Genomic DNA, 14131 nt, shown 5'->3' with positions numbered 1-14131 from the left:
TAGTTAACTAATAGCATCAAAAGAAAAATACTTCCCTCCATCCGTTGTAAGTAGGAACTCCCACATTCATGCCAATAACAATTTAACATGTGTGCAAAAGTTTGTGTTTTTTATGAATTGCACATGTATCAAACCGTGATTTGCAGGGTATTAAACAAAATAAATAATGGAATTGCAAAATAAAAATAAGCAATGTGAAGTGTCATTTCCAAGTTGCAAAGGATTGATGATAGAATTAAGAACTGATATTTTGTAAGTTGTCCCTTTTGTTTATAGAGAAGGTAGTTTGAAATGAAGCACCTCTTAGTTGACATCAATTCAAGACTAATAAACATTTGATTTCTTTGCACTATTTAAAAGTAATATTATATTATGTTGACATAAAAAATCCCAATTTGGTTTAGGACTGAGATGAGATCAGATGATTCCTCTCAATCTAATACAACAGTTATTTCTTGTTGATATTAACATTTATAAATGTATAAAACGTGAAAATGAGATCAATAATTGAACGAACTAGAGGAGGTTTAGCACCATTAATTAACAAGTTAAGTATTTTAATGCAATACTAGGCTATTATTAGCCTACTAGATTATTATAGCAAAGGGCTTACTTTTCTGTACTTGGTTTTTATCCTCTCAAAATATGCCTTAGCTTTACCAATTGGGTGGCCAGAAATGAAAGTGAAAAATTTAGACGAACCTCCATTGTTGAATGTGGAACAAAATAGCATTTACCCGAAAACCTTGAAAAAACAAACTTTTAGATCTCATCGATTAGGAATTATTACTTCAAATCTAAAAAATAACTTTTACGTTCTTTCCACGTCATTGCACAAAAGAGCGTGAAATTTATAAGAATCATTGAATTCGGAAGACAGCGAGATAGTTACGTTCAGACTTATAAGAATCGTCAACTAACCATTGATAAAAGTGAGTCGCATAATCCATCAAGGATGCACAATCGTCCAAGTGCACGTGAGCTATTATCGATAAACATTGGTAGTTTAATTCCACAGTGGAATTTCTTTATTTACCATTCTCTGACATACAGGAATTAAATGACATCTTACAAAGAATAGGGCGATGGAAAAACAAGCTTCTTTTGTCACCATCATGGTGTCATGTTTCATCAAATCCTGGTCAGTAGAATTCCAAGATGAGTAAAAGACCTGCTCGCAGGTCCTTTCTACGTTTGTGGTTTTTTTTTTGGTTTAGAAATTTCAGAATCGTACAATTACATAGTGCCATACAACCAAACAACGCAACCATTAATTCCCCCCCAAAAAGAAAAAAAAACACCTTAAACAATCCTCCACCACAAGAAAACAATCCTCTTCTTTTTCTTCCGACTAGCTCTCTTCTACTTTATGCCAATTGCCAAGGTTCCTTAATAACAACCCTTAAAAAAGTATTATTGTTAAAAAGGTGATTAGATTAAAGATCATTGGTTGATGAGCATGTGGCCTCTGCTGAGAAGAACAAGTGAGAGCCACTCTCAACCACAACCTCTTTACTTGGAGCTTTATTCTTGTTATTATTTATTTGTTTATGCTTAATCTCTCTGATTATGTATAATAGAGGTTTAATGAAGAAAAGATTGCCCCACTTGATGTGATGGCCGGCCTTAAATAAAACCTGCAATAATCTATTCTACAGAAGAAAAGATCTTCATTTTCTCCATTAAATAATAATAATCAGCTTTGATTAAGGTCTTAAGCTCAGATATTTGTTGAGAAAACAATAAACAAACCTGCAAGCAAATATCCATCTACCATTATCTTTTGAGATTAAGAAGAAAACTCCCAAAGACAGAAAACGTAGAGTTGAACCACCAAGAGAATAAAATATTTATGAAGTACCCAATTAGGGCCTAACCTCATAACTCACAAAGTTATGACATGGTTGTGTCTAGTAAAAGCTGAAAAGCTAATTGGATACGTGGTTTAGTTGCACCCTATCATGATTTATAAATGAATTTTATTTGATGTAGATGTTGTTTTTTTCTCTCTTCTTCTCATAAGATTTTATCTGCTGCAAATGCAATTTATAGGGGAGATTATTTCGGTTGATGTCGGTAACATTGTGGATAATGTGAGAAATTTGTTTATGCATTTTTTTTTTTTAAAGGAAGTTCAATTTCGACCTAGAGAGTGTAACAAAGTGGCTCATGCTATTGACTGTTTTGCTTCACACGACCAATATCCTTATTATTGGTTAAAAGAAGGTCATGTGTGAGTGATGAATTAAATTGTTGATGACTTTATTGAAACCAATGCTTTTGCTTAATGAAATTTACTTCTTTTCGATATAAAATAAAATTCGAATAACTCTCTCCCTATAGATTAGATTAGTTTAATTTAATTATCGTTGTATGGAAAAAAAAAAAAAAAAAAAGTAGCTTGATCTACAACTACTACTTAGAACCAGTCAATCTTACTCAACCTCCCTACTATACAGGGGAGGGTGCAAGAAGACGTGTGGTATATGGAGCAAAGCTTGGGAATTCAGACAAGTACGCAACCCAACCAATCAATCTCAATTCTCAGCTCCCTATTATCATTCACTGGTTTTTGAAATATAACCGTTCAAAGGCACATTCAAAGGTCCCAATCTATAAGACTAAAGGCACCAACCGTTTCTATGGAGCATGGTTTATCCGCGTGCCACAGAATTGGCCATGGCATTTTCTGACACCTGCCATGCCTAAAGGAAAGGCCATCACGCCACCACCATCAAAGTGCACAGACAGACTCTATCAGGCTAGGTCTTTTACTCCACGCCACACATTTATGTGCCTCCACCACATTCTACTGCCACAGCCATACATTCTTACACCCAAAAATATCAAAATTTCCAACGACGCGTGAAAGTATTTTTGGCAACAACATATTCAGTTTCACTGTTTCTTGTGCTCTAATGAGAGTTATTAAAGTTTTAAACATATAAATTAAACAAAAAAAATTCATTTAACTATCAAATTTGTCACAAATTATTTGTGGGTAGATTTCTACCAAGTTTCAACTAGTGGAGATTCGAACACAACATATCAGATACATACACGGATAACTACTCTTAATCACTTGATCTACAAATTCCTTATTGTTTCCGCTATTTTGATGTCGATAAGATTATTAATTTACAACACCTGTTTTAAACAAGGATTTATTTGTAAATATACAATCAGTTTACACCATGTGATGCTCGAACAAGAATTTACTTCCTGGATAATTCCAATTAACGGCACATTAAGAACGTGACACCCCTAATTAAAAGGAAGAAAAAATCCAAGCAAGAAAAAAGGAAAATAAATTAAAAAGAAACACAAAGATTCCATTCCCATACGCCAAAAAGAAAAGGAGAAAAGCCTGCGTCCTACAAAATAGTTTCTTTACAATATATGGCACGACACGAAAATGAAGAATCAGAATTCCTTTCGCGGTTAAAAAAAGAAAAAAAATTCAAACAAATTGTCTGACTAATACAAATTTAACTACTGGTCAAATCAGGATCAGTTGAGACTGTTGTTAGGTAAGTAAAAGAATTATCATAAACTACCTCATATCCGACGGCCAGGACGCTCCGAAGCGTCAAGATCGAAGGCTATCTTCCCGGCGATATATCATCTTCGACTCAATAACGGGTTCGGACGGCGAACCCGGCCTGTTTAGATCGATTCTCCGGTCTTTTCGTGGTCGCGAGGAGTCAAACAAAGTGGCTCCGCCGTCGGGTTCGGCCCGACTCGTTTGAGCTGCCGAAGCTGAGCCGTACCTCCGTCGAGAAGATGAACGGTCGAGATCGTCCTGTGATAGAAGCACGCACGAACCTTAACCGTTGTAAAACGGGAATCAAAGACAGTTTTGAAAGAAAATAGCGAAAACAGAGCAAAACGTACCTGAGAGCGAAGATCCGGAGCCGTTTCTCTGATTCGCTTCAACGAAACGGTGGTGGCCGTTTTGGGACCTTCTGTATCGCCATTGTTTAACACACTCGCAGCCTCTTCGCTGCTCGATGAGCTCGGCGACGGTGGAGGCGGGGTCGTCGAAGACCACGGCACCACCTGATTATCTCCGTCCTCATCAAAATCATCATCATCATCATCTGGATCGTTATCGGAGTCAAATTCATTATCATTGCCGCCTTGGCTCTCTTCGTCTTCGTCTTCGTCTCTGCTTTCATCTCTGACCACACAGCTCTCGCACACGGAAAACGTATGGCCGAGCTTCGCACCGGAGGCCTTCCAAGGCGTCGGAGACTGGCACGCGTGGCAGAGAAGGCTCCTAGAGTGCCTCGCCACCAAGAAATTGGCACCGTGAACCTTGGCGTCGCAGTCCCAGCACAAAATCGCCTGGTCCGATTCGCAATAGGTTCTTGCAGGAAGTTGGCACAGCTCGCAGTTCTTCATCTCTCTTGCAAAAGGACTCAAAGTCCGTCTTGAGTTTTCAGATTTTTCCTCTCAGTTTCTCTGTGTTTTCTCGGAATTTTATTCTCTCTTGTACGGGATGGGTGGGAAAGAAGAGAAAAGGAAGGAAAGGACCACTTGCAGTGTTTTATAGCAACAACCTTGCTTTTGCTTTTAATCACGATTATACCATTCACGGTACAAGTTTTGACGTATCATCTTCTCAACCTGCAAACATTACACCAATGGTAAATGGAAGATAAGTAATAAAAAAATATATATATTTACCTGGCTTGCGAATGATCACACGTATTTAATTTTATTTTTAAGCTTCGAGCTTGATAATGTTGTTGCTTGAATTTGATCAACTTTCTCCCATAATCTCAAAAAATCTATTTTACGCAATGTATATAATTTGCAGGTAATTGCACGGATATGAAATTTACTTATTTGGTGAGGAAATGGCAGGTGATTTTGGTAAAATAAAAAAGAAAATCTTGTCATCCAATTCCATAAAATTGACCAAAATTTAAGTCTAATTTCTTTTCAACGAGAGGAGAAGAGAGGAAAAGAAAATGATTTGAATACCAAGTAAACGAGGGTAAAAAAGTCATTATATAATAGTAAATGGACGCTAACGACCCAGAACCTCTTGGGTTGTGTGTGAGAACACCACCACAATGGTCCAAAAGGTTGAAAGGTTGAGAGAGAGGACCAAAAGCTGAGGCTGTGGTGCTTCGCGGTGCCAGGTGTCGGCTTCTGAGGGAACAAAAGCTTTATGTGGTCTGAATATATCCTGAGGGGCCCTTCGGTCTTTGCATCTTTGGTTGGTGCAGCCCTTGCAGGATATTTTTAAATCGTTGGTTCGCATGGCTGACATGTCGTCCAGGTGGCAGATATCAATGCGGGAGATTCTATTCGCTTACGTGTCGTCATTTGGGCCATCGAACCACGTGGGTCTTTGCACCTGCAATTGATTTTCTATGTATTACGTGTACACTGGGCCCCAACCCGTGCGATTTTCAGCCCTGCATTTCGCCGCTCCGAATGATGTCCACCTCTAATTCTTATGGTTGCTTTGATTAAAAAATTTATAAGATATTTTATGAATGAATAAATAAATAAATAAATACAGTTAAAGATAAGACTCATGAAGTCCACGCGCTCAACATGCCATTCGCCAGTCCTCCTCGGTCTAGAATGAATGACAATGAACGAGTGGCTGGTTATTCTGCAATAACACGACTCGTCGTTTATTGAGAAATAGATATAACCTAACCTGTACACTAGACTAGGGGTAGGTATGGTTCGAGACCGACTACCAAACCGGTCCAGTCGGTAAGGCCAAATCCGTAATCGAAATCGAAAAATAAGGCCCATTTTGATCAAAAATGGTAAACTGGGCCTAGGTGTTTGGGACGGTCATATCTCAATTTCAGCTAGAATAATGAGAGATTATAGTGAGGGGTCCTTAATAGCTATCCAATTCAGAGTTATTATGGAAATATTGGATTGAACCCGTCATTGCAACTCCTCAACATAGCCCTTGTTATAGAAGCTCCTTGTTTTCTAGTTTGTCATTTTTGCAGTTTTAAGGCCCAAATTTAATAGGGCCACTAATAATTCAAGCCACCCAGTTTACAGGTTTTTCTTACTGAACCTGATATAGATTCACCAACACTATTTCATATTGCCATGAGAAAATTGAAAAATCCACAACAATCAGCCTGGATATTTGTAAAGTTCAAATAAAGACCAAAGAAGAAGGCTATAAGCTGCAAAGTTCATAGTTCAACAATGTATATCATTCATCAACTTCAGCTCTTTTGATCAGTACATGTAATCGGTTCATCTTTCTTAGATTGAACGGCAATAAGATAAGTTGACGTTCAATCTCTAGGGCGGGTTTCCGCTGAGAACGGAATAGTGTTCGTGTCCAAAGGCGAACAACGCCCTAGCTTCTAGAGTTTGCTGCTTTTCCCAGGCCGGAGAAGGTCTTATACCGCTCACCTTTGTTTGATATGTTCATTCAGTACCAATACAAACTACAACTACACAAAAAAAAGGAAGGGCTGCTATAGAAGCTAAAAGTAGCCTATAGTAGAGTAGTCGGCCTAACAAAAGCGTCACGGCAACATAAAATTCCCCTTATGAATGTAATCTTAAGTAGGGGGCTTAGGCCGCCCGCCTACCAATCAAAGAGGCTGAGAGTAAGCATAAGCTCACCCATAAGCTCTTCGAGCTTCCCTTCATTCACTTCGCGGGAGCCGCACAGTTAGCTATTTCAAAACGATAATCACCGTTGGATCTACAATGTATGTCATACAAGGTTGTATTTCATGGCGGGTAAGGTTGAGCCTAATCTACAAATGCATCTATTTTTAATCGGTTATCATATCCGAATGGTATTTAAACGGTCAAATTCAACTTATCACTCTATATCTAGTAAAAATCAAATTTGCATCAAATCAGATTATTATCATATTCATTTTAAATCTTTTCATAATAACGAAATGATAACGCTAATCCAATCCATATGTTTTTTAACAGCTTACAAATATGGAGTGGGCTAAACGTTACTTCACTAACAATGCTGGGCCACCAACAAAGAAACGTAAAAGGAAGAAGGAAAGAAGAACTTCGTCAACAGTAGGGTAAGCCCAGCCCAACTGAAATGCGGTTGCCTCCAAAAAATTTCTCAAAATCTCAAAAATTGAAAGCAAAATTTGATTTTCAGAGGGAAGAAAAGCCAGCGATAATGGGGCTCCAGCAGCTTGGTTCGTCATCATCCTCGTGGTCACGGTTTCCTTCTCGACGGCATCGGAGTGAGGTGGTGTGCACGGAGCAGCCATGGACGACGAGATACTCGCTCGCCCGTCGCCGCAACGTTCTCGATTTACCATTGGTATGCTCCTGCTTACTTAATCCGCTTATTTTCTTGCTCTGTGAAAACAAAAATTAAACTGCTTTGGAAATTGTTACTTGTCATTTAATTTTGATTTGCATAATTGTCAAGAGAAAAAAAAAATCAATTCTTAATATATATTTTTTAATTTCTTGCTCACTGCTGCCATGGGTAAAATGGGAAATTTCGAAATATATGAAGTAGGTAGGACAAAGGAATTTGAGACAGAAATTTACAAATAACAAAATGAGAGGGAGGGAGATAAATGAAAGTAAATCAGTGGACCTTTACTCAGACGACCTTAACTTGACATTGAGCTAGTTACTAGTCTCTTCAATCATGCAGCTTCCTGTAGTCATGTGAAAACATTGAGTGATTGCTACAGGAATAACATTTTCTGCTTTGGCTACCAAACTCAGACGACCTTGACTTTAGATTGAGCCAGCTACTAGTACGCTTCAATCATGCAGCTTCCTCTATAGTCATATGAATACGTTGAGTGATTGTTATAGGAATAACATTTTCTGCTTTGGCTGGTATATCAAGTGTTTGTTCTAGGTGCAAATTGCAGAGCACTAATGGCGTAAATCTCACATTTTCTGATAGTAAACAAGGAAAATGGCTTATTTTGGTAGGAGGGAAACAAATGAAGGTTGATACGACTACCAGTAGACTCCCTCGAGCCAAGCACATGTGTTTGGCTCCCAGTATTATGTTTATTTCAAACCTTTCATGGTTTGCAAATCGCATGCTATCTTCCATCTTCTCCTCCTATGCGTTACTCTTGTTGTGCTTTTCTCACCACCTGTTTTGCTCTGCTACTGCTAGAGATACTCTAACGTCACACGACGATCCAATTAGGAACGACAGATCAGAAGGTCTTGTTTCAGCTGGAGGAAGATTTGAACTGGGATTCTTTACACCACCATCTACAGGAGCAGGAAGGTCTGGCAATGGAAGATATGTTGGTATATGGTATCATCAACTGAATCCAAGGACAGTTGTATGGGTTTCCAACAGAGATAAGCCAGTTCCTGCCAATTCCACTGGGGTTTTTGCAATCAAAGAAGGTAACCTCCATGTGTTGGATGCAACTACTAAAGAGTATTATTGGTCAGCAAAGATTGGAGCCTCCTCTTCTGCTCTCAACCCGATGGTGAAGCTCATGGATTCTGGGAACCTGGTGTTAAGTGATGGTAACGATCGGTTGGCAGTGAATAATATTTTGTGGCAGAGCTTTAATAGTCCAACTGATACATTCATTCCTGGGATGATAATGGATAAAAACTTGGAATTGACTTCATGGAGAGGTGAAGACGACCCAGGAATTGGGAACTTTACCTTCAAACTAGACAACCAGAATCAGTATATGATCACAAAATTGAAATCGATTATTTACTGGAAAAGTCAAGAGCCAGTAATTGGTACATCTGTCATCTCAGATGAAATGCCTCCAGCAGTTGCTTACTTATTATTAAATTTCAGCCAGAGTTATTTAAAAAAAAAAAGCTCCAGCAGCGTTTTCACATCTACAAGTCGGAACTCTTCTTATAAGCACATAGCAATTCTGCCACGGACAGAATACAATTATACAAGATTGGTGATAGATTTTACGGGGACTATACAATTTTGGAGGTGGCTTGAGAATAAGTGGACTAGGATATGGTCAGAGCCAAAAGATCAATGCAGTGTGTTTAATGCTTGTGGGAACTTTGGCAGTTGTAATAAGAATAATGGGCCGTCAGTGTGCAAATGCTTGCCAGGCTTCAAACCCCAGTCTCTAGATAAATGGAATTCTGGGGACTTTTCTGGTGGATGCACAAGAGAGTCCCCATTATGTCTCAAAGAGGAAACATTCTTCACTTTAAAGATGATGAAAGTTGGAAATCCAGACATACAAAATGATGCTAGCAATGAAACAGAATGCAAGAACACCTGCCTCCCCAACTGCGGGTGTACTGCTTACTCATATGCTGAAGCTGGTAAAACAAAGAGAAGGGATGTTTCTACTTCCATGTGCTGGATATGGAACTCGCAGAATCTAGATAGTCTTCAAGAAGAGTATGCTGACGGCCGAGACCTCTCTGTTCGCGTTGCCTTGGCTGATTTAGGTATTCTACTTCTCTATTGTCTTTCACTTCTTCCTATGTTCGTGTACACAATCATATTGGCTATTATTATCTGCTTAAGCTAGCTAGCTACATATCCAAAATTTATCAAATTAATGTACGGAGAGAACTAATGACACCTTGTGCAGAATCAACCGTAAGAGACTGCGAACCTTGTGGCACAACCATGATTCCTTATCCCCTGAGCATCCAACCGGGTTGCGGTGATCCCCTGTATTTTCGTTTCAAATGCAACGCCTCCACAGGCCAGGTTAGCTTCATGGGACCAAGTGGCTATGGGACCTATAGAGTCATTAGCATAAATCCAAGGACAAAAAAATTTCTCGTAACTGTAGATAACTGCGATTCTAGAAACCGAGGCGAAAACCAGGAGCTGAACCAGCTGCCATTTAGGGTAATCAAGTGGTGCCGTGCAAACGTGGGAAACTTTAGTTCTGAAGATTCATCCAGCAGTTCTCCGGTAACAGAGATGGGTTGGGATCCACCCCTTGAACCAACCTGTAATACATTTGCAGACTGCAGGGGTTGGCCATATTCAACTTGCAATCCAGCAAAAGATGGAAAGAAAAGATGCCATTGCAATGCAAACTTTCGATGGAATGGCTTTAACTTGAATTGTACTCAAGGTGAGAATATCATGTTAGGCATATAATTGCAATGATGCATGTGCCTCTTGCAAATTCATATTTCCTATTGAGTTCCAACAGTGCTGCCAAAGATGATGTATTAGCATCGCTAAGTAAGGAGTGTTTTGATTGTGATTTAATTTTTTTCCCATTAGCTGAACCATTTTATTCAGATTTTGCTAATAAACTGTGATGGTCAAACCCTCCAGCACTTTTGAACTGTGGATGAATTCTGCTTGTGTTCCAAGGGAGAACAAAAGAAGTAAATCCCATAAGTTCTTAGGTGTTTCCTATACTTTTCAAAATCCTGTTTTAACAAAATCTTCATTAAATAAACGTATCACATATTGTGATAATCTATTTTAGATTAATTTAAAAATCATAATTGAGAAAGGAACTGAAACCAAGTAGAGTTTGACTGAATCCAAATATTTATTGGCTTATTATCACTGAATTATGCCGTTTTAAATGATAGTAAATAACACGTACATTGTCATTGCTTTCTTGTTGAAGGTGGTCCTCAAGTAGAGCCATTTAAACCGCCACTAGAAGAGCATTCAAGAAGACAAATACCATTGTCTCTTATAGTTTTGGCCGTGCTTGTTATCATCATTTTTGTGGCATGCATCATTTCTATTTATATATGGAGAAGAAAGATGACCAGTGAACGAGGTAACCACTTTGCTATATGCACAACCTGCACAAACAAACATCTGCAGAATTGTTTCTATTGAATGAGAATAAAACTCTTCAATTCCATGTATTAGATCAAATAAGTCGAGGACAGTTTGATAGTGAAAGACGACTCAAAGAGTTGATAGACACAAGTGAGTTCAAGGAAGAAGAAAGTATAGATGTCCCCCTCTTTGATTTGCAAATCATACTAGATGCTACGGATAATTTCTCAGATGCAAACAAGCTTGGACAAGGGGGCTATGGGCCTGTTTATAAGGTAATTTAGGAAGACTTGTTTGCCATTTCTTAGCAACTGAATCACTTTAGCAATAATTATTTTTTTAACCCGTAAAAAAGAATTTGTCATTAATGTTCATATATTCTTGTTAGTGTAAATTTGTCTAAGGGATTCTGTTGCCAGGGCAAGTTCCTTGGAGGTCGAGAAATTGCAGTAAAGAGGCTATCAAGGGTTTCAGGACAGGGCTTACAGGAATTTAAGAATGAGGTGGTGCTGATTGCCAAACTTCAACATCGAAACCTTGTTAGACTTAAGGGATATTGCATGAAAGGAGAAGAAAAGATTTTACTCTATGAGTATATGCCTAACAAAAGCTTAGACTTCTTTATATTTGGTTCGTTCCTGGTACTCATTTCAATATGTTTAAGGCACAAAATATTGTTTGTTTGGTTGACTAATTGGTGATCTATCAAAGCCACTACGTTTTTCTCTAAATGGAAAATTTAACTTTGCAGATCGTACTCAAAAAATGTTTCTCAATTGGGAGATGCGCTTTAACATCATTCTGGGAATCACTCGAGGACTTCTTTATCTTCATCAAGATTCCAGATTGAGGATCATTCACAGAGATTTGAAAACTAGCAATATTCTCTTAGATGAGGAGATGAATCCCAAAATATCTGACTTCGGCTTGGCAAGGATTGTTGGAAGTAAAGAAATTGAGTCTAATACAAACACAGTAGTTGGAACTTAGTAAGTTTTGTGTGGACGATTTATTTTCAGAGTGGATGTTTCACTCGTTGTAGCACAAATTACAATTCCCTGACCCTTTAGAATAAAGTTCTTTGGTTCTTGCATAATACCTGAGTGTTATAAGCATCCGTGATGCAGTGGTTACATGTCTCCAGAGTATGCATTAGATGGAACTTTCTCAGTGAAATCGGATGTGTTTAGCTTTGGTGTGGTTGTTCTTGAGATAATCAGTGGAAAAAAGAACACAGGATTCTACCAATCCAAAGAAACTTTCAGCCTCATAAATCAAGTAAGTGCGTTGAATCTTTCATATCCGTTTAACCCCATTTTATAGTCCACTATTTTTGAATGTTAAAATTTTCTCAGGCATGGAGGTTATGGAAAGAGAACAAGGTGTTGGATTTAATGGACAATAATTTGGATGAAAGTTGCAACAAAAGTCAATTCATCAAGTGTGTAAATGTTGGGCTCTTATGAGTACAAGAGGACCCTGTTGACCGTCCCACCATGTCAAATGTTCTTACCATGCTTGACAGTGAAATTGCAATCCCTCCAACTCCCAAGCAACCAGCTTTTGTCATGAGGAGAGGCAACAGCTCTAGCACAGCTTCTTCTTCTACTAAGCCAGAAACATTTTCTGAGATAACTACTACACTAGTAGAAGGTAGATAATTATAGCAAGGTAAGAGGCTGTAATTTGTCCTTTTATAAGTAAACTTTTTTATCTCGTATTTTTCTTTATATTCAACTTTAATTTTTCCTTTGTGATCTTTAAGTGATTAAATACTTCGGTGGATGAGACTACGCCAAACACTTTAATTGTAAAAGCCCTCTCTACTATTATGTTGGTCATTAAAATTTGACTTCTTTGTAATGTGACTTGGATTGGATTCATTGTGTGTTTTTTTTTTCTTCGCGGATTCATCAGTTGACTGAGTCAGTTCAAGTGCACTAAGAGGTGGAGATCAAGAGACTGAACAACACCAGAATCCATAAGCCTCACTGTCAAATTTAAAGACTTGGGTGTTTGAAGCCCTGTTGACCAATAAGACTCATCAGTAAAATCATCCAACACTTGGAGGTTACCTTTTTTTTTTTTTTTTTGGGTTGGTCTGACGCTTGGAGGTTACCTTGTTTGATTGCAAAAACTCAAGTTCTAGTTGAATTTATAACAACTAGCTTTTCTCTGTTACCAACCGAAACAACCGTCCTTGGACTCAGATTGTGATACCAAATGCCAACATATGTTCTGTCAAGGCCAGAGCTTTATGCAGATGAAATTAAAGGGGTACTAAAGAATCCCAGATCAAATTTTCCTCCAGCCGAAACAAGAGTTTCTGATTCGACGTCGTCTCGAATTGGAGTGTCATATGTCAGTGTATCTCTAGCACCGATACGCCAGATTTTGGGGGTATGCTCGTATCCGATACGGCCCCGATACGATACAGCATCGACACGTATCCGATACGCCACGTGGCGTATTGTAGACTTTTCTGGGATGTTGACTTTACGATACGGCTCCGATACTCCATTGATACGGTCACGATACGCTGGCGATACTGTCCCGATACGTCAAGGGGTAACTTTGACGACAACCAAAAGAGAAGAAGAAGAAAAAGGAGGAAGAAGAAAAGAACTTAATTGCGCCTGCAGATTGCAGCTGCTGCGAATTTGCAGTTGCAGACAGTTGCTGAGGCGGCTAACTAGTGAAGAAGATGATGTTGGGTGCCCTAATTACAATACGCAGCGTTTTAGTTGCATGTTAGGTGGCCTTTGTTTGTCTTTTACCTTTTTAAGTCTGATGCATTCATTTGGGCCCAGCCCAAAAACTGAAACAAGTCATACATGGCCTAGAAAAACACAAGTAACCAGAAAAAATGGCCCAAAATGCTAATTTTACTCACACATACATACATATATATAAAATATATAATTTAAAATATATATGTTTATATATTTATATTATTTTAATCACCGTATCGGTGCCGTACTTGTATCCTACTTTTTGGAGATTTGCCGTATCGGCATATCGTATCGTATCGCAGTACCCATATCCGTATCGGTGCAACATAGGTTGTCATAGCACAACAAGAGCAACCATGCTGACCATGTAATGCTGCAATTTGATCTTGCAATCCTTCTTCTTCTTCTTCTTCTTCTGCAAACCATCATGAAAGTTGGTGTTGGCATGAGCCATAATTCAGGGATCCCATGATCCTTGACTTCATGGTGTAATTCACGTTACCTAATTAGAATAATTACCTAGTTAGGATTCTTTGTAATTAGCTAATTACTTTTCCTACAAGGAAAAGTCAACTTGTACTTGTATATATATCCTCATATGGGATAAATATAATATCAATCACAATTATTCAATCATGTATTTAGTTTGAGTTGGTATCAG

The 14131-nt window shown here is 38.4% G+C and overlaps 2 protein-coding genes across 2 annotated transcripts; one reads left to right on the top strand and one right to left on the bottom strand.

Annotated features, from left to right (window-relative positions):
* Nucleotides 1-3311: 3311 nt before the first annotated feature.
* Nucleotides 3312-4530, bottom strand: LOC110770187 (uncharacterized). The gene is made up of 2 exons (XM_021974274.2): nucleotides 3895-4530; nucleotides 3312-3802 (listed from the first exon to the last, which is right to left on the bottom strand). Exons 1-2 carry the CDS (start codon nucleotides 4402-4404, stop codon nucleotides 3590-3592), a joined length of 723 nt encoding a protein of 240 aa, XP_021829966.1. The 5' UTR covers nucleotides 4405-4530; the 3' UTR covers nucleotides 3312-3589.
* A 3077-nt stretch (nucleotides 4531-7607) lies between these two features.
* Nucleotides 7608-12458, top strand: LOC110770183 (G-type lectin S-receptor-like serine/threonine-protein kinase At4g03230). The gene is made up of 8 exons (XM_021974270.2): nucleotides 7608-9417; nucleotides 9564-10061; nucleotides 10575-10733; nucleotides 10829-11013; nucleotides 11158-11368; nucleotides 11490-11727; nucleotides 11866-12016; nucleotides 12094-12458. The coding sequence occupies exons 1-8, from the start codon at nucleotides 7953-7955 to the stop codon at nucleotides 12202-12204; spliced, it is 3018 nt and encodes a 1005-aa protein (XP_021829962.1). The 5' UTR covers nucleotides 7608-7952; the 3' UTR covers nucleotides 12205-12458.
* Nucleotides 12459-14131: the final 1673 nt, after the last annotated feature.

The sequence above is a fragment of the Prunus avium genome, chromosome 3 (assembly GCF_965620075.1).
Source record: "Prunus avium chromosome 3, drPruAviu1.hap1.1, whole genome shotgun sequence".
NCBI lineage: Eukaryota > Viridiplantae > Streptophyta > Magnoliopsida > Rosales > Rosaceae > Prunus > Prunus avium.
Note: the sequence above shows the minus strand (reverse complement) of the source record. Positions and strands in the feature narration are given on the sequence as shown.

Bases quoted from the DNA above. Each gene is read 5' to 3' on its own strand.
- LOC110770183 (XM_021974270.2), top strand. From the start codon at position 7,953: ATGAAGGTTGATACGACTACCAGTAGACTCCCTCGAGCCAAGCACATG. The intron at 10,734-10,828 runs GTAACCACTTTG...TCCATGTATTAG, and splicing joins AAAGATGACCAGTGAACGAG to ATCAAATAAGTCGAGGACAG. The intron at 11,369-11,489 runs GTTCGTTCCTGG...TTAACTTTGCAG, and splicing joins CTTAGACTTCTTTATATTTG to ATCGTACTCAAAAAATGTTT.
- LOC110770187 (XM_021974274.2), bottom strand. From the start codon at position 4,404: ATGAAGAACTGCGAGCTGTGCCAACTTCCTGCAAGAACCTATTGCGAA. The intron at 3,803-3,894 runs GTACGTTTTGCT...CTTCTATCACAG, and splicing joins CTCCGGATCTTCGCTCTCAG to GACGATCTCGACCGTTCATC.